Raw genomic sequence first — 20,624 nt, forward strand, 5'->3', positions numbered from 1 at the left:
AGTTTGAACTGAATGTTTACTGAATGATGAGAAATGTCTTCGTGTTAAAATGTGAAGGATATGTAGCTGTATTGTATTTGGCATTTTTCTTTAAAATTGGAGCATCTATCTAAATCACCATTTCTTCTCCCCTTGCCAGCCCCGAACAGCGACTTGGTAATTTTGATTAGAAGTATTGATTGAATACAATTGGAGAAAATTTGCAGGACAGTGACTGATAAATTACCTGGAGATTATGAAGTCACACTTGGCAAAGACTAGTTTCACTGGATGAGGAATTTGAAAGTTAACCTAATAGAAATCTCACTATTGTGTTGGGTTATAATTAACTTGTCTTGAAAATAAAAGATTGTTGGATTTCATTTGTTGCTTCATTGTCACTCAATTCTGGTTTCTTGCATCTGCAAAACAATTGGAGATTCAGTTCAGTTACTAAATACATTATTTAAATTGATATATAGAATATTAACTCAGATTTTAACATCTTCCTATTAAAATCTATCTCCCCAATCAGGTTTACTTGTGGGGCTGTTATATTTTTGTCACTTCAACTCTGCCCAAATTTCGAGATTACCCCACAAAGGGTCATGCTACCAACATCTACTGTCAAGCCCCTTCAGAATTTGTGATGCTTCATTAAGATCACCTCTTGTTCTTCTGTAGGCTACTTGAAACATTCCTTATAAGACTACCCCTTCCTTTCTCCCAAGAATCAGGGCAGTGAATTATCCATGAACTGCCTCTCATTAAGAATCCAACCCCTCAAGACCATAGTCTTCCAGGTGACAATCAGTGATGCACCAGGTGGAACTGGAGAAGATTGCCGTGGTTTAGACGGACAACAATGCAGGTAGGACTCAAAATTGATTATCTGGATCATAAAGGTTCAGCTGAAGCATTTAAAGCATTTAACTTGGATGTTGGGTAGCCAAAATAGTGGTGAAGTGCTAAGTCTTAACAGTCTATTTTCTTTGTTTAACTGTAACTCGTGTAATGGAGGATATTTACCATGTTTCGGGCTTTAAGCTGGTCAGCTTTGCACTGGTGGGAGGCTGTGGTCTGGATTATGACCAGTGACTGCATCGACTTGTTTCTTCTCTTGTGTCTCAGGCACGCTAGACACCTGAATCTTCCTCGTGTTGCCAGCTGCGAGTAAGCAGTAAAGCAGTGTTAAAATTCAAAGTCATGAGCTGGATGATCAACCTTTACTGACCCTCTCTACAGCCCTGGCTGAAGTCAGTGTATGCCAATGCACCTCTGCCAGAGCAACTTGGTGAGAAACCATTTAGGGGATGAGTTATCAGCTAGGAGGTGCCCATGCAGAGTGGATCAATATTGTATGAAACTTATTCACTTGCGTCTTTTGTGGAGAGTGTGGTGCTGGAAAAGCATAGCAGGTCAGGCAGCATATAAGGAGCAGGAGAATTGACGTTTCGGGCATAAGCCCTTCATCAGGAATTCCTGCTGGATTCCATCAGGATTCTCCTGCTTCTCGGATGCTGCCTGACCTGCTGTGCTTTTCCAGCACCACGCTCTCGACTCTGATCTCTCCTCCTTCCACTTATGTCCCTTGCAAAACATACTAAAGTGAACTCCATTTTCAAATGCCCCTCCTCCCACTACACCCTCCAGCACTGATGCCATTGACAAGATGCACTGCAGCAACTTACCTATCCTCCTTTGCGAGCAGCTCCCAAGGTTGTCTCTCTAAGTGTTAGAGGTCAAAAGGGCAGCCATGGCATTGAAACCCTGCCACTTCTAAGCCATACACCCAGCTCAGTTGAAACTTCCTTCGTTGTTGTGACATCAAAGTTATGTAACTCCTTACCTAATGCCACTGTTGGTGACCCTACACTAGACCTACATTGGTTCAAGAAGGCAGCTCACCACTACCACCTCGAGAGCAATTAGGGATGAACAATAAATGCAGTGAAGCCCATATCCTGTGGTGAATGAGTGAACGTAAATAGATCACTGCTCTGCCCTAAAATATATCACGTGAATGACAAATGTCCGCTGTTGTTTAACTAAATATAAAGGAATGAAAAAGTATTTCAGTGACAGCTAATTCCTATGCCCACCTGTTAATTTCCAGGTTATGCCAGCAATGAGGAGGATGAGCACAAGGCCTCCCACAATGGAGCCACCGATGATGCCCTGTGTATTACCGAGAGCCAAGGATGGGCTGGGGCCTGAGGGTTTCCCAGGGCTGTCATTTATTTGTTTCACAGAGAAGGTGCCAGAATAAGTTTTAATCGATCTCAGTTCGAATACTAGTTTGTAGCTGGTACCTGTGACATAATTAAAAAAAACAGACCAACTGTTTTGGAGCTATATTATTTACATAAAATTTGTACAGCACAGAAACAAAGCATTTTCTTGTCTATGGCATAATGCTCCGATAAATTCTCTGTCCAGTTGGAAAAGTAAGTGTTGTGTTAAACAATTTAAATCCTGATTCAATGTACTGAATGAATGTCTGAAAACCTGGGTACAACGAGAAGACTAGTCCAACTTTCAGTCAGTGATCCCCCTCCCCCTCCATGCCTGTTCTCCCTTTTGACTGGGATCCCCACTGTTCATTCCAACAGGGCCCTCACCATTCTTTGCTCAAACATGGATATGACCCTTTTTACTCATCCTTCGCCATGACCACCCCACCCACCTTTCCCTGGAATCAACAGTGGTGGAATGGGATAGTCAAGTGGTTAAAATAACCTTCCTAATGTGAAGATCCTGCACAAGTCCTGACACCTTCTTTCCCCCCCCTCCCCCCCCCCCCCCCAACCCCCACCGCGCTCCACTTCACCCTACTGTCAGTAATGTTGTGGGAGGGTGTTGTTGCCTGTCTCAATCTGACATAATTTCAGTGTCCAAGCCACAACTCTTACAAATGCAGAGAAACAATATGAATGGTCACAGAGTCAGTATGATACATACCACATCTAGAAGTTAGAGTTTTACTTTAATTTGGAAACTCTGTACACAATGATGATGTGAGGACCCAAGCTGCAGAGTCCACTTACCATTTGTGTTGATGGAGAGGTCAGTGTAATTTGCCCAACAGCCTTTGAATAAGATACTCGTTGTCCCATTAAGTCCAGTAACAGTCACATTCTGAGAATTCAGGAGAACAGCAACCAACTCCCATGAGGTAACACCCACTGACACACAGTTGCCCTGGAACACAGAACAAGGCCATCACATACTGCACTGTGACACTGTGCCACAATACTGTGCAGCAGAATGCTACACAATGATATTCTCAAAATCTGGTTCGAACATAATCTTTCAGATTTATGTGGCTCACCAATTTTCACCAATTTAACAATTTGTCTTTAATCAGTCAATCAGAAAGATGTTGTGAAACTTGGAAGTGTTCAGAAAAGATTTACAAGGATGTTGCCAGGGTTGGAGGATTTGAGCTATAGGGAGTGGTTGAATAGGCTAGGGCTGTTTTCCCTGGAGCGTCTGAGGCTGAGGGGTGACCTTATAGAGGTTTATAAAATCATGAGGGATATGGATAGAATTAATAGACAAAATCTTTTCCCTGGGGTGGGGAAGTCCAGAACTAGAGGGCATAGGTTTAGGGTGCGAGGGGAAATATATAAAAGAGACCTAAGGGGCAACCTTTTCACTCAGAGGGTGGTATGTGTTTGGAATGAGCTGCCAGAGGATGCGGCTAGTACAATGACAACATTTAAAAGGCATCTGGATGGGAATATGAGTAGGAAGGTTTTGGAGGGATATGGGCTGGGTGCTGGCAGGTGGGACTAGATTGGGTTGAGCTATCTGGTAGACATGGGCGAGTTGGACCAAAAGGTCTGTTTTTGTGCTGTATATCTCTGACTCTAATGCAAGTTAAACTCAAATGAAACCAAACTTACAACATCATCCACTGCCTTCACGCTGGGCTGTTGATTCAACAGTTGCCCGGTTTGTCCAGCAACTGGCTCTCTGACCACAACGAGACCAGTCACAGTAGCCATGTAGTTGGTTCTCGCTGTTCTGTTCAGCACTCGTTTTGAAGTCACCTACAGCAACAGAAGCAATAACAGCCTGCATTTATACTGAGTCTCTGACTGTAAATCCTCCCAAGGCATTTCACAGGAATGTTAAATAGAGTTGGACACCAAGTTAACATAATCAGACATTAGAACATGTCACCAAAAGCTTTGTTGAGTAAGTCTGTTTTAAGGGACACCTTAAAGAGAACAGAATTTTAAAAAAGGAATTCCAGACCCTATGGTCTGCATGTTGAAGGCAGACATCAGCTGTAGCTTAGTTAAAACCAGGTATCTCAAAACCATGAGACTGGAGGACATTACAGAGATAAGGAGTGATGATTTAAAAACAGGTTTGAGAATTTTAAAAATTGAAATGTTGCTGAACAAATGTAGTTCAGTAAGTGGAGTGGTGGGGGGTGGGAAGATGGGTGAATGGAACTTAATGTGCATTAGGATTTGCACAGCAGAGTTTTGTCTAATTTCACGTTTACAAATGGTATGATGAGGGAGCAAGCCAGGGGTGTGTTAGACTAGTCAAGTCTAGAGGTAACAAGGACAAGAATGAGGTTTTCAGAAGATGAGATAACACTGGGACATGTTTAGAGTTTTGCCAAGAACATTAATCGGTTAATCACAACTGGACTTATTGCAACCAAGTCAATATTGGAACTTATGCTGATGGGTGTGAATCTCTTGTCTCTATTGGAATTTACAGCCAGTGATCTTTTAGTGGTGAGTGTTTGTGATACAAGACAGTAGGTTATCTCCTATTCAAGAATACTGATTGTGAAAAGGCATCAAGTACATTCATTCATTGTTCAAAAAATACATCATTTTGCAAACTCCATTGTGGATGTGGAGACTGGCACAGAGGCCTGGACTTGCCATGATGATTCCAACCAGAATTTGTCATTTATATGAAATATAGCTGTACAGTTTAATGTTTGTGCAGCTATAGAGGAAAGAATGTCAGCCCTTTTCAATATTGGTGGGCATGGAGATAAGATGGGGTCAGGTGGAAATGGGCAGCTTCTGACATTTATTCTAAACTGAGTTAAAAATCACACAACACCAGGTTATAGTCCAACAGGTTTAATTGGAAGCACACTAGCTTTCGGAGCGACGCTCCTTCATCAGGTGATATTCTATCACCTGATGAAGGAGTGTCACTCCGAAAGCTAGTGTGCTTCCAATTAAACCTGTTGGACTATAACCTGGTGTTGTGTGATTTTTAACTTTGTACACCCCAGTCGAACACCGGCATCTCCAAATCATTGTAAACTGAGACAGACTTTCGGGGGTGCTGAGCCACTGGGCTAATGATGATACTTTCAATAAGTCGTAAAACTTGTGGAAATCAGAGCAATTCGGAAGAAGTTAAAAGAGAATACTTATCAGATAAAACATGACAATAACAACATTAGAACAAATGCCTGCCTGCCTTATTGACAGATTAGTGGCTTCTCTTTGTGATGATCCTTTCAAGTGTGTCTTCCATTATGCAAATTTTCTGAAATTCTTTGAACTCCGCATTTCTGTTCGTAAAGTCGTCTTTGCTTTACCTGTCACTCCCAAGTATCATCAGGAGGTTACCAAGTATGTAATTCATTACAAGCATAGTATGCTCATTCGAGACTATGTTGTCTAGACTATACTATTTCACAGTATACATGCCTATTGTTGAGTAAAGCCATTACATGGAAACAAGGCATTTGGCCTAACCAATCTGTCCAGATGTCATCGTCACATGAGCTACATCTAACTTCCATGACCCTTAATAGTTCCGTCTGCCATTAAATCCCATTTTTTGTGCCCTTCACTCATCCAAAGATATAAAGTTACATCTCACGCTTCTTCACTGAAACCATCTCCAGGAAGATATAACAAATACCTGAGGGTACTCTTGTGCAGTTGCTAAATAGACAGCCAAACTTGGATTCTTACAAAAATGCAGATTTTTTATTTTATATCTTTCACATGGAATGAATTCCTGGGCATGGTTCTGCCTACTACAAAGGCTCATTTCATCAGTGATATTTGGAGAAGTCTTTTTCTCCACTTTGAGAAATTCAGGCAGAAGTTTGAAAAGCAGCCACAACTTATGAAAAGGGTAAATACCAAGATTCACATCCACATAAATGCCTCCAAAACCAGTTTCAGTTCTCAGTTTTCTAACCAGGCGCAGAGTGTTTCTGATATGAAAGGAACGGGGGCGGGTGTGGGGGCGGAGGGGGGGGAGCGGGTGAATGGTGGTGGTGGCGGGTAACCTTTTTACTGAGACAGTTGCGATCAAACCAACCATGTACATTAGCCATTTCAATCCAGATGAACTAGTGTTCAATTTCTAAAATGGATTCCAACCTCAAAATTTCATTCCTATCCAACTGGCCAGAGGTCTGGGGCATCTGAACCTACATGCTCACTCAGTATTAAAGGGTGGCTTTCTTCCATGTTGCTCATTTTGGTGAGGGGTCAGAGCCACGGATTTAATGTTGGGGCAACGTGAACTCCTTAGCTAAAATTTGTAAAAGCACATTTATAAACTCATTGACAAGCCTTAGTGCAAATGTAAGTAAAAATATTCATTATCACACTTTCAGGAAGTAAGTAGGGTGGTCATATTTGAAATATAGCCAAGTAAGCTGCGACATAGACATGTTATTCCCAGTTACTGGTAAATATGGAGTGGCATGGAGAAGATGTTAATTTTATCCTGCCTGTTTATATAGCTAATTGCATTTTTTGTTGTGATTTTATTTCCACCAGAGGAGTGTATATTTGTTGACAGAAATGAAGTGCAGACATAAAGTGTTACCTGAGCCCACTCTGCATCACCTGGAGGTGGCACTGGACTGGAAAGATCCATTGTAGAGATTGTAAAGGCCAGGGAAGCACTCAGGTTTCCAGTGAGCATGGCCTCACCAAGATTGCTGGCTATTTCCTCCAGATCAGAGAACTTCAGTTTGCCTGAATAATGTGAAATTAACACACCAGGTCAGTGGACCAAGCTTTCCACAAATCTCTGAACATTTTCACAAGATTAATTCAGCATTTCACATGAAGAGTGACTGGTAGACAAACTGGGACCCAGGGAAATTGCACTTGCACTCAATCATCATCTCATTTATTGTGTGGTGGTGAATGGGAAAGGCAGAATTTCTGCAGAGCTCTCCTGAAAACAACCCTGACTTCAATGGGAGAACAGTTTAACCTGTGTCAAAATGGCTGACATGAATTCTTCTTTCAAAGAATAGTGGAAGTCTGGAATTAATTTCTTCAAACAAATGTGAATGCAGGAGGCCAACTGAAATGGTTGAGACTGCTTTCTTTCCACAGATGCTGCCAGACCTCCTGAATTTCTCCAGCAATTTCTGTCTTTGTTGTGATCAAGAGACTTTGTTGGACAATACAATATGGATGAAAGGTGAAAAAATGGAACTGAGTTACAAATCTGATTAAATGATAAGAAATGTCTGAAAGGCTGATTGGTCTCCTCTTCATATTTTCCACCTTTTTCCATATCACAATTAAGGATGTGTGCTGCAGGAAACTGTCAAAAGCATTAAATGTACACAGAGTGCTAGAGAATTGCTGCACCAGTGATAGTTATACCCTCAGGAAATTAAAAGGGGGAAGGTTTCTACACAAGACAAATGTATCAACACAATAAGCATGATAAAGGATGTGACAGTGTAACGGGGATGTCACTCGACTAATAATCCAGAACTCCAAACTAGTGGACCCTGCAAAGTTCACCTTCCCAACGTCTGTGTGCTTGTACCAAAATTGGGAGAGCTGACCCAAAGACAATCAAAAGCCTGACACAGCTATACTCATAGAATCATACCATACAATGTCTCAAACACTGCCATGATCATTCCTCAGTAGATCATGCCCCACCCATGCTATGCAGATGAGACAGTACAGTGATATATAGTGGGAGTGGAAGCCCTCAACATTAGATCCGGACCACGTGAAATTTCATGGCATCAGGTCAAACATGAGGATCCTGCTCAGTATCACCAATTGTTCAGCTGATAACTTGGTACTCCGCCACATTAAACACCACCCGGAGGAAACACTGAGCATGGCAAGGGCACAGACTATACTGTTGGTGGGAGACTTTAATATTTAGTTCCACACTGACTGAGTCCTAAAAGACTGAACTGCTTGACTGGGTCTGTGGCTGGTGATGAGGGAAAAATCTACTTGATCTCGTCCTCACTCTTCTATCTGTCATAGATGTACACATTCAAGTCAGTAGGAATGCCCATTGCATAGTTCTTGTGGAGACAAACTCTCATCTTGAATTGAAGGTACCCTTCATTATGTTAGGTGGCATTATCTCTGCTAATAGATACAGACTTCGAAGAGATTTAGCAACTCACATCTGTGCATCCAGATGTGGGGCAGTGGCACCAGAAAAATTGGATTTAACCACAGTCTATAACCTCATGGCCGACCTGTTACCCATTTTTCTATTACCATCAAGTTAGGAGTTTAACCCTGGGTCAAGTGAGAGTGCAGGAACAGTACGAAGTAAACCTAAAAATTAGGTGCCAACAGGTGAAAATGACAACACAGGACAATTTCCATGTTAAATAGCAGAAAGACCTGCAATAACAGGGTTCAGCAATTCCACAACCAGTGGATTAGATCTAAACTCTGTGGTCCTGCTATGTTTAGTGATGAATGGTGGTGGACAATTAAACAACAAATATCCCCATTCTCAAAGATAGGTGATAGCACATGAGTGCAAAATACTTAAGTATTTGTAAATGTATTTAGCCAGAAGTGCTAAGTGGATTGGCCCTCTCAGAGGCCCCCAGCACCATGTAATATCAAGAAACAGCTGAAAACTGGAAATTGCAAAGGCTTTGTGCAATGAGTTTCTGAAGACCTGTATTCCAGAACTTGCTAAAAGCCTAGCTGTTCCAGTACAGCTACAAAACTGGCATTTGCCTGATAGTGTTGAAAATTGCCTCGATAATTCCTGTATATGAAATGTAGGGTGAATCTAACCTGGCCAATTACCACCCATCACTCATAATGTGATGGGAGGAATAATCGACAGTGCTATGAAGAAACACCTGAATAGGAATAAGCTGCTCAGTTTGGGTTCCACCAAGCCTACTGAGCGTCTGACTTCATCACAGTCTTGGTCAAAATGAGAGCAAAAGAGCTGATGGTTGTTCCAGCGGCAGGAAGTGCAGGAACGTCGAGCAGGAAGCTGTCGGGAAGGTGAGCACATATTTAAAAACTTGCCTCTAGTGTTGGGGCCTGCCATTGTTGTTCCAGCAGCAGGAAGTGCAGGAACATCGAGCAGGAGGCTATTGGAGAGGTCACAGGGTTACATATTTGGGCGGTTGCTTTACCCGAAATATGACTCTGCTTGTGTCTCCTACCCATCCTCCTCCTCTAACCAAAGCAAAACGTTCTGTGTGTCGGTTGGTAAGGTGTTTTCTTTTGTGTTTCATGTTTTCAGCATTCTATTTGGGAATTTAGAATAGTGGGAATGGAGGTTAGGGCAGTTGAATGTTCCTCCTGAAGTATGTGGGAGGTAAGGTTCACCTCTAGTGTCGCTGCTGACTTCATTTGTGGGAAGTGCACCCAACTCCAGCTCCTCGAGAACCATGTCAAGAACTGGAGCTGGAGCTGGATGAACTTCGGATCATTTGGGAGGTGGACGGATTTATTGAGAGGAGTTACAGGGAGGTAGTTACTACACCGCCACATGAAGAAGGTAGCTGGGTTACCATCAGGGTTAGGAAAGGGAACTAGCAGGCAGAGCAGGGATCTCCTGTGGTGGTTCCCCTCAACAACAAATATACCATTTTGGATACTGTTGTGGGGGGAGAAACGACTTACCAGGGGTAAGCAATGGGGCACAGATCTCTGATGCAGAATCTGTCCCTGTTGCTCAGAGGGGAAGGGAGAAGAGGAGCAGAGCTTTAGTCATTCGGGACTCCATAGTAAGGGAGATGGATAGGAGGTTCTGTGCGAATGAGAGAGACTCACGATTGGCATGTTGCCTCCCAGATGCCAGGGTTCGTGATTGTCTGTGTTTTTGGGATCCTTGAGGGGGAGGTGGAGCAGCCCCAAGTCATTGTTCACATAGGCAACAACCACATAGGTAGGAAGAAAGGTAGGAATCTAAGGCAGAAATTCAGGGAGCTAGGGTGGAAGCTTAGAGCTAGAACAAACGGAATTGTTATCTCTGGTTTGTTGCCCATGCCACGTGCTAGTGAAGCGAGGAACAGGGAGAGTGCAGAGCTGAATACGTGGCTGCAGGAATGGTGTAGGAGGGAGGGTTTTGGATATTTGGATAATTGGAGCTCTTTCTGGGGAAGGTGAGACCTCCACAAACAGGATGGTCTTCACCGGAACCAGAGGGGTACCAATATCCTGGGGGAGGGGGGGGCGGTGAAATTTGTTAATGTTCTTCAGGGACATTTAAACTAATGCAGCAGGGGGTGTGGAACCTGAATAGTACTTCTAGTGTACAGGAGATTGAGAGTCGTGAGGCCAGGGATAGGTGTACAAGATCACGAGGGGATGCTGACAATCAGGATGTTGGTTTGAAGTGTATGTACTTCAATGCCAGGAGCATCCAGAATAAGGTGGGTGAACTTGCAGCATGGGTTGGTACCTGGGATTTTGTTATTGTGGCCATTTCAGAGACATGGCTAGAGGAGGTACAGGAATGGTTGTTGCAGATTCTGGGATTTAGATGTTTCAGTAAGAACAGAGAAGATGGTAAAAGGGCCAGGGGGATGTGGTGTTGTTAATCAAGAGTAGTATTACAGCAGCTGAGAGAATGTTTGAGGACTTATCCACTGAGGTAGTTTGGGCTGAAGTTAAAAACAGGAAAGGAAAGGTCACCCTGTTGGGAGTTTTCTATCGGCCTCCAAATTGTTCCAGAGATGTGGAGGAAAGGATAGCAAATATGATTCTCAATAGGAGCGAGAGTAACAGGGTAGTTGTTATAGGGGACTTGAACTTCCCCAACATTGACTGGGAATACTATAGTTCAAGTAGGTTAGGTGGGTCAGTTTTTGTTCAATGTGTGCAGGAGGGTTTTCTGACACAGTATGTCGACAGGCCAACAAGGGGCAATGCGATATTGATTTGATACTGTGGAATGAACCTAGCCAGATGTTAGATTTGGAGGTAGGTGAGCACTTTGGTGAGCAATGGGCAGGGATACGTGTATAGAGGAACCTCGATTATCTGAATACCAATTATCCGAAAATTGGATTATCCAAAGGGGATCTCGAGGACCCGATGGAAACATTACATCAAAGATGTGTTTCCAACAGAGATCGCATCTTTTGTTTACAGTGATTAAACAGGCACCGTCTCCAAATGACTGACCTCCCGCCCTCTCTTTCTCCTCACACTTTCCTTGGAGTGTACACAAGGGTGTACCCTGAACCCCCCCTTCCCCTGATAATCTCTCCAACATTCTCCTGTACAGGGCAAAGGTGGAACCTGTCAAAAAAATGTGTGTGTGTGTATGTGCGAGTGCTATTTGGAGACTTACCCCACAAAGGCAACTGTAGCTGTCCTGTTGGTGTCCAGTCCAGCTGCCTCGGAGAGGGGACGGGTATGTGCGGGGAATGGTGTTGGACGGGGTTGGGGGGGTGCGGTGTTGGACAGGTTTGGGGGGGGGGGGGGGGCGGTGGTGTTGGACAGGATTTGTGGCGGGGGTGAGGGATGCAGGCGGAGATGTATTGTGGGCAGGAGAGTGGTATTGGGAGTGGGGGGGGAGGTACTGGGGCGGGGGGGCAGTGTTGGAGGCGAGGCCAGGTGCTGGACGCAGGGGCGCGGTGCTTGGGCTGGTGGGGGGGGGGGGAGGGGGGGAGGAGAGGTGCTGGGGGTGGGGTGCGGGGGGATGTGTTGGGGACAGGGAACCGGTTTTGGGGGTGGGGTAATGGAGGTGGGTGAGGGGGGAGGTGTTGGGGGCAGGGGGAGGTGCTGGGGGCAGTGTTGGTTGGGGTTGGGGGCGGGGCCTCGTGCGATGTGAGCTGCTGCAGTCTCCTGAACGAGTAGACTTTAACTCCAAGCCCCAGAGGAAAGACATTTGATCGATGAACTGAATAATCGATTATTCCGTCACATTCGGATAATCGAGGTTCCTCTGTATACCGCAGGGAAAGAGATACACGGGGGGAAAGGCAATTATGATGGCAATTAGGCAAGATTTAGGATGGGGAAGGAAACTGCAGGGGATGAACACACTTGAAATGTGAAGCTTATTTAAGGGACAACTACTGCGGGTCCCTTGCTAATTGTATACTTATCAGGCAGGGAGGTAGTTGTTGAGAGAGGGATCCATGGTTTACTAAAGAAGTTGAAGCTCTTGTCAAGAGGAAGAAGAAGGCTTATGTGAGAATGACGCGTGAAGGCTCAGTTAGGAGGCTTGAGAGTTATAAGTTAGCCAAAAAAGTTCTAAAGAGAAGGCTAAGAAGAGCCAGGAGGGGACATGTGAAATAGTTGGCAGATAGGATCAAGGAAAACCCTAAGGCCTTCTATAGGTATATCAGGAATGAAAGAATGACTAGAGTAAAATTAGGGCCAATCAAAGATAGTAGTGGAAAGTTGTGTGTGGAATCTGAGGACATAGGGGAAGCACTTAATGAATACTTTTTGTCAGTATTCACACTGGAAAAGGGCAATGTTAGTGAGAATATAGAGATGCAGGCTACTAGATTAGATTGGATTGAGGTTGACAAAGAGATTTTAGCAATTTTGGAAGATCTGAAAATAGATAAGACCCCTGGGCCGGATGGGATTTATCCTCGGATTCTCTGGGAAGCTAGGAAGGAGATTGCAGAGCTTTTGGCTTCAATCTTTATGTCATCATTGTTGACAGCAGTAGTGCCAGAAGACTGGATGATATTAACCATTGTTCCCTTGTATATGAAGGAGTCGGGACAACCCTGGTAAGTATAGGCCAGTGAGCCTTATTTCGGTTGTGGGTAAGGTTTTGGAAATGGTTATAAGAGAGAGAATCATCTGGAAAAGAATAATTAGGGATAGTCAACACAGTTTTGTCAAGGGTAGGTCATGCCTCACTAACCTTATTGAGTTTTTCGAGAAGCTGACAAAACAGGTGGATGAAAGTAAAGCAGTTGATGTGGTCTATATGGACTTCAGTAAGACATTTGATAAGGTTCCACATGGTAGGCTGTTGCACAAAATACAGAGTTTCAGGTTTAAAGGTGATTTAGCAGTTTGGATCAGAAATTGGCAAGCTGAAAGAAGACAGAGGGCGGTGGTTGATGGAAAATGTTCATCCTGGAGCTCAGTTACCAGTGGTGTACCACAAGGATCTATTTTGGGGCCACTGTTGTTTGTCATTTTTATAAGTGATTTGGCATAGAAGGATGGGTTAGTAAATTTGCGGATGACACTAAGGTAGGCAGAGTTGTGGATAGTGCCGAAGGATGTTGTGGGTTACAGATGGACATAGATAAGATGCAGAATTAGGCTGAGAAGTGACAAATGGAGTTTAATGCTGAAAAGTGTGAAGTAATTCACTTCAGAAGAAGTAATAAGAATGCAGAGTACTGGGCTAATGGTAAAAGTCTTGGTAGTGTAGATGAACAGAGAGACCTCAGTGTCCTGGTGCATAAATCTCTAAAAGTTGCCACCCAGGTTGATAGGGTTATTAAGAAGGCATAGGGTGTGTTGGTGTTTATTGGCAGGGGGATTGAGTTTCGGAGTAACAAGGTCATGTACAAGAGCTGTACAAGACACTGGTAAGGCCGCACCTGGAGTATTGTGTGCAGTTCTGGTCACTGCATTATAGGAACGATGTGGAAGCTTTGGAAAGGGTTCAGAGGAGATTTACTAGGATGTTGCCTGGTATGGAAGGAAGGTCTTAGGAAGGGCTGAGGGAACTGAGGCTGTTTTCATTTGAGAGGTGACTTAATTGAAATAATCGATTAAAATAAGATAATCAGAGGGTTAGATAGAGTGGACAGTGAGAGCCTTTTTCCTCGGATGGTGAAGGCTAACATGAGGGGGCATAGCTTTGAATTGAGGGGTGATAGATTTAGGACAGATATTGGGATAGTTTCTTCACTCAGAGAGTAGTAGGGGCATGGAACGGCTTGTCCGCAACAGTAGTAGACTCGCTGATGTTAAGGGCATTTAAATGGGTATTGGACATACATATGGATAATAATGAAATGGTGTAGGTTAAATGGACATCAGATTAATTTCCCAGGTTGGCGCAACATTGAGGGCTGAAGGGCATGTACTGCGCTGTAACGTTCTATGTTCCTGAAGTGAGTTGAGAGTGACTGCCCTTGACATCAAGACTGCATGTGACTGAGTATGGCATCAAGGAAAAACTGGAGTGAATCGGAACTGAGAAAAAGCTCTGTGGTTCCAGTCATAACTAGTCCAGAAGAAGATGGTTGAAGTTGTTGGAGTCCAGGTATCTCAGCTTCATGACATCTCTGCAGGTGTTCCTCAGGCCCAACCATTAATGATCTTCCCCTCCATTATAAGGTCAGACGTGGGTATGTTCGCTGATGATTGTACAATGTTCAGCACCATTTCAGACCTGATACTGAAGCAGTCCATGTCCAAATACAAAACTGACCTGGTCAATATCCTGGTTTGAACTGATAATTAGCAAGTAGCAGTTGTGCTACACAAGTGCCAGGCAATGACCAGCTCCAACAATATAGAACCTAACCACTGCCCCTTTAATTTCAATGGCATTATCATCACTGAATCACCCTCAAGCAATATTCTGCGGCTTACCATTGACCTGAAAATTGACTGGACTAATCATATAAATAGAGTGGCTAGAAAAGCAGATCAAACACTTGTAACTCCATGATGAGTAAGTTTTACCAAGGTCTGTCCATCATTTACAAGGCATAGGTCAGGAGTATGATAAAATACTCTTAACTTGCTTGGGTAGGTAATGCTTCAACAATATTCAAGACGCTCAACATTGTTCAGCATAAAGCATGCCACCTAGTTAGTATCTGTTCCACTACCTTCAACCCTGATGCACATTGACAGCAGTGTGTAACATTTATAAGTGCACTGCAGTAACTCACCAATGCTGCTTCAGCAGTATCTTCCAAATCCATGATCTCTAACGTGTTAAAGGACAAGGGCAGAAGATGCATGGGAACACCTCTACTTGGAAGTACCCCTCCAAGTGACATTTCATTTTGACTTGGTACTGTACTGTCATTCCCTTAGTGTCAATGGGTGAAAATCCTGAATTCCTGACCTAATAGCATTGATCATTGGTGTCCCTCTACCCCCTGGACTGCAGTGGCTCAAGAAGGTGACCTGCTATCATTTTTAGAAGAACAATTAGGGATTAACAATAAATTCTAGCCTAGGTAGCCGTGTTCTCATTCAATGCCTGAATTATGTTAAATAAAGAACCAGAAAATCGTCTGGATTTTTGAACACTTAATGCACCTAGTATGATATTGAAGCTCAGAAGGTAAAATTATAAGGAAAATATTAGTAAATGCAACTTGTCTGAGACCTGCTAAAGGGTTTTAGGAAGTTAAAAATATTTGATATGTTTTTGATAAGCAAGCCACTGAGAAACTAATTCCCCTGGTGGAAGGAGTCAATAAGCTGGGGAGTAACCTTCAAATTAGGCCCAGGTCATTCAGGGTGATATCTTGAAGCAGTTCTTCACATAAAGGGAATCAAAGATCTGGAACTCTCTCCTCCCAGAACATGAGAATGCTGAAAATGATTTCGGGATTTCAGGACTGGGATTGATAGATTTTAATGAATTCTGAATATTTGGGAATACAAAGTCAAGACTGGGTAGATCAATGAGTCTACACACCAGCACATATTTTAATATCTTTACCACTTGTCTGACTGTTGAAGAAAATCAGGTCAGTTTCATTAGAATAGAGGAGATTCAATGATGATTTGATGGAACTGCTTAAAGCCATGAAGAGTTAGCACAGAATAAAAATAAACAAATTGTTTCCAGTGATTACAGGTATAGACTAGGGGAGAAATAAATATTAAAACTGAATGCAAGAGATGTAGATCTGGAAGAGTTTTTTTTTAAAAGAGTGAGTTAGATTCTGTGAAATCACCATTGGAATGAGTTGTTAAATTAGAGACAATTTACAAAAAAGATCTGATTGGTGGCTGAAGGAAAGTTGATAGAAGAATAAAGAAGCACAATGGGAAATTGCAATTAGGATTTTGTGTTGAGGACGATAAACACCAATTGTGACTAGTTGGACTGAATGGTCTGCTTCACTGTTGTAAGAATGTGCTGCTGGAGGAGGTTGTAATTAACATCTAAAGACGAGCTAATTTTTTTATGTTAAGAAAATCTTGATCTCAGGGTGCCCAGCAATGGATGAGAAGGTAGTGATAAACTGCCTTCTTGAACTGATACAGCTCATGTGGTGATGGGGTGAGGAAGGGGAGTCCCAGTGGTTCAGTGGCTATTGGGGCGTTATGTCATTTCAGATGGCAATGAGGATTTATCCTTATAATGTGGGACTGAATCCATGCCCTGTAGACAACAAGTTCACTCCCCAAAGGAGATTAATGACCCAGTTGTTTTTTGTTTTTAAGACAATCCCACAGTTTGTCCTGATCACTTCCCTGGCATTGGCCTGGAAGTTGCCGCATTTATTTAATTCAATTTAATAATCTGCTTTATTGGGATTTGAATACTCAACATTTGGATTACTCATCCTGGAGATCACAGTCAATTATTCTGGATATCATTCTTCAGGTACACACAAAGTGATGAGCAGCAGATGTACAAAGTCTCTGATTACCTTCAGTAGAGGTGGTGTTGGTAGAGTTACTATTGTCCACAGAAAAATGCTCTGAGGGCGGGTCTCCGATTTCCACTTCAACTGTGATCCCTGTAGCACGCTTCCTGCGGAGCCCTTTCTCACGCACAATGTTAGTAATGCGGATCTTTCTTTGAGGTACGTGTAGGAACAGGGCAAGATTTTCTACTAGATTGGGGCCGTAAAATTCATCCACGGTCATTGCAGGTAGATTAAAGGAGATGTGAAGGACAGGAGCTGTATGGACCTCAATTGGAGTTGATCCTCTCACCAGAACGTTAAGCATCTGATAGGTTCTGTCAAAGTAATTTTCTCCAATGACAGAGGAGTCCAACTTGGGAGTGAATTCTCCTGTGAAGACATAATGAGATGTGTCAAGAAAACAATTATATTAATATAGAACCGTGGGGTTGCACCACACTGTGAAACAATTCTGGTCACCGTGTTCTAAAAAGGATCAAGAAACAATGGACAAGGCGCAGAAAGGATCTGCAAGAATGACATCAGAAGTGAGCGGCAGTACACATCAAAAAATGATTAGTGTCTTTCTTTTCCAGATAAGACATAATCATTTATCTGACAGAGAGTTCTTTAAGGTCATGAAAAGGTTTGATAAGGTGGCTTATTAGAAAATGGTTCCATTCATGAGGAGCCCGAAACTAATCTCACTAAAAGATTCAGGAGAAATATCTTTATCCAGAGAGTGATGAGAATGTGAAACTTGTTAAGATATGGAGTGGTTGAGGTGAATCATTTAGACAAATTTAAGGGAACGCTGGGTAAACACATGATGGAGAAAGGAAGAGAAGGATGTGCTGGTGAGGTAAGATGAAGATATTTGGGAGGAGACTCGAGAAGAACAGAAACACCTTTTGGGCCAAAAGGCCTATTTCAGTGTTGTTAATGCTTGTGTTACATTCAACTAAGTCCAGTTGGTGAAACATTTATTTCATTGCAGATTCACTTGAAGTCTGGTGCACTTATTGCCAGTATCCAGGTGATTCATAAAGAAAACGGTTTGACTTTGGTTTACCTGCATAGGTTGGGCCCTTTAGTGTGAAGTCAGTTTTGTCAGCATTCCATTTTGCATTAGTAGGGGGTACGAAGGTATTATTCACATACACATCCAGTCGTTGAGATGTGGAGTAATATATTGCCAAGCATATAACCTTTTTTAAAAAACAAAATGATTATTTATTGCCTTTTACTTCCTGCTACATAAATGCAAGTCTTTCTTTTCATCCAAAGTGAACTGCATAGTGATTTAACTTATAGACTCTCTGTCCTGTCCCAAACAATGCTATACTTTGACACACAATAGTTAACCCTTCTCTGGTCCTTTTCAGAAATACCCTGTTTGACTGGGTGTTTTAAGCTCCTCACACTGTCTCTACCAATACAACAAGTAAATAAAAATTCAAGACAATCAAAAATCTATTTGAGAATCTATCATTAAAGTCACAACCACATAATATAAATCTTACTGTGTAATATGTGTAGCATGCTCCTTTAAAAGATAACAGATAATAATCTTCTGTGTATGCCATATTTCTTGCTATGCTTGTAGCCAGCACTTTCCTAGGATCTCCCATTTTAAATTGAGCATTGATTTGTCACATGCTCCAACGCTTGACAGCAGATGCCTAATCCCAGTTCCCTGTTCCCAATTTTCAGGGGGAATGGAGCAGGTTAAAAGTTACAATCTAGATTTATAGCTGGTTCATTTTTATGCTATATTCTCTTCAACTTAGATCCAAATAGTAGGAAGTTTTATCAAATCCTCCTGGTGCTGAATCTATGAATCTTCCTGGGATGTCTATACAAAGCTGTGTATATGTGTAGCTGATAGAGAGACTGGTACCAACAGCGGACAAGATGTAAGACAGTAGGAACCAAACAATGTATACCAGGCAATGACGAGTAAAAATTAAGGTTCACATCACTGTGCAGACAATGTTCAGAATTTATGTCTTTGATGTGTTGGCATGTTATTCACTCACTGTTTTTAGAAAGGGGTTCTATTTTCATGCACTGAAGTTTAGATACTCCCATACCAGATTATGCTCAGTATTATTCCCTCTCCATCCACATCTTCACTCTTTCACCATCTGTCTTCCTCATGCGTTTGATCACCTCTTTCTCAGTGCATTCAAGAAATTTTAATCTAAGTTTCCAGATGGAAATCTCACAGGAATTGGACCTATCCAATATTAACTTTAAGGGGAGAAAAATTGGGTAAGATGTAAAGCCAAAATTTTACCAAATGGTCCAGTTTTCTGAAGGATGATTGAGGTTAAAGTTGCCTCCTCTTGTGAATCACCCTTTAGGTGCCAACTATTTCTGTGATCCTCAGGTCCTCCCTCTCTACACCTGACAAGTTCCTCAGACAGACACACACACATGCAGGCAACATCCCATTCTCACACGTGGTGAATGAGGAAAAACATACTAAGATTCAGCAAATGGCAGAAATTAGACAGACAAAACGTGAGCTGTGGCATCAATAGTTCCTTACTTTGCTGTCATCCGTATTGAGGAGCATTAGGCGTAGGTTCTGAGGGCTAACACCGGTGAAATATAACTCGTATGACTTATTTGTTGCCACGACTGTGTAGAAGATTGAGACTCTCTTGTTGCAAGCATAGGAAGAAGAACAGGCATGATTCTCGGGGCCTGGTACAATAAAAAAATTAGCAAACTATTTCGCAGGGCCAAGCAACACAGTTTCAAGTCTGTCCAGCAATTTAATCAATCATGTTCTCAGCACTCAGTGTTGGCAGCATGAATCATTTAATAAACTGAAATAAAATGGGTCTTATGTTTTTAAAAGATCATTAACTTTTCTCACCTTTGAAAATCCAACCCTGGTGTCCAAAGTGGTGCCGGAAACATGAATAATTTGGGTCCTGGCCACATGCCTCAACAGCCCCACAAAACTGTTTTTAAATCAAAACGGTCTAATAGATCAGGAGGCACTGGGTATCTCTAGGACATAGGCGCTGTTTTCCTGACCTCAGCACAGTTAGGGTCAGCCACATCGGGCATTATTGCTGACTTGCTGAGGAGAGCAGGAAGCTTTTCAGAGGGTTAGCAGCACAATGGGCTGGAAGGGCTTATGAAGACCTAGTATTCGCACTGGTACAAAAAGATCAGAACAGGTTAAAACAAAACTGAGATACTTTAATTGGCTCCGAAAAGAATGTAACAGACTGCTCTGCTTCACTGGAATGCGATTTGAAAAGTTGATTCTGAGTTGGATATCACCTCCCCCCCCCCCCCCACTTCTCAAACTTCTCAAGGGGCTTTGTGGATCATTAGTTGACAGCCAGTGGGCTTCCTATTCTTTCCTTTCTGCCAGTCTTTGGAAAATCCAGTAAGCAATGGGAGCCCAAGATAATCTTTGTCCTAAAGACTTTCATATTCAGCTTTATGGAGTCATAAAGTCATACAACATGGAAACAGATCCATCAATCCAACTTGTCTGCTCCAACCAGACATCCCAATCTGACCGAGTCCCATTTGCCAGCATTTAGCCAGTATCCCTCTAAACTCTTCCTGTTCATGTACTATCCAGATGTCTTTTAAATGTTGTAATTGTACCCTCCTCCACACTTCCTCTGGCAGCTTGTTCCATACATATACCACCCTCTGCATGAAAAGTTACTCTTCAGGTCCTTTTTAAATCACCTCCCACTGTAAACCTATACCCTCTCATTTTGAACTCCACCACACAAGGAAAAAGACCTGGGCTATCCACCCTATCCATGCCCCTCCTGATTTTATAAGGTCA

At 42.7% G+C, this 20,624-nt stretch overlaps 1 protein-coding gene across 1 annotated transcript in view; it reads right to left on the minus strand.

Annotated features, from left to right (window-relative positions):
• Positions 1 to 269: 269 nt before the first annotated feature.
• Positions 270 to 20,624, minus strand: part of LOC122549504 (fibrocystin-L) — a gene marked incomplete at its 5' end in the record, with an annotated part of 252,804 nt that continues 232,449 nt past the window's right edge. Inside the window, 9 exons of the mRNA XM_087985858.1 lie at positions 270 to 401; positions 1,009 to 1,146; positions 2,082 to 2,291; positions 3,027 to 3,180; positions 3,888 to 4,034; positions 6,823 to 6,974; positions 16,817 to 17,185; positions 17,868 to 18,003; positions 19,350 to 19,507. Coding sequence (XP_087841984.1) covers positions 1,031 to 1,146; positions 2,082 to 2,291; positions 3,027 to 3,180; positions 3,888 to 4,034; positions 6,823 to 6,974; positions 16,817 to 17,185; positions 17,868 to 18,003; positions 19,350 to 19,507 — 1,442 coding nt within the window. The remainder of the gene's footprint in view (positions 402 to 1,008; positions 1,147 to 2,081; positions 2,292 to 3,026; positions 3,181 to 3,887; positions 4,035 to 6,822; positions 6,975 to 16,816; positions 17,186 to 17,867; positions 18,004 to 19,349; positions 19,508 to 20,624) is intronic.

The sequence above is a fragment of the Chiloscyllium plagiosum genome, unplaced genomic scaffold (assembly GCF_037043375.1).
Source record: "Chiloscyllium plagiosum isolate Xiang-an unplaced genomic scaffold, Cpla_swu_hap1 HiC_scaffold_4, whole genome shotgun sequence".
Taxonomy (NCBI): domain Eukaryota; kingdom Metazoa; phylum Chordata; class Chondrichthyes; order Orectolobiformes; family Hemiscylliidae; genus Chiloscyllium; species Chiloscyllium plagiosum.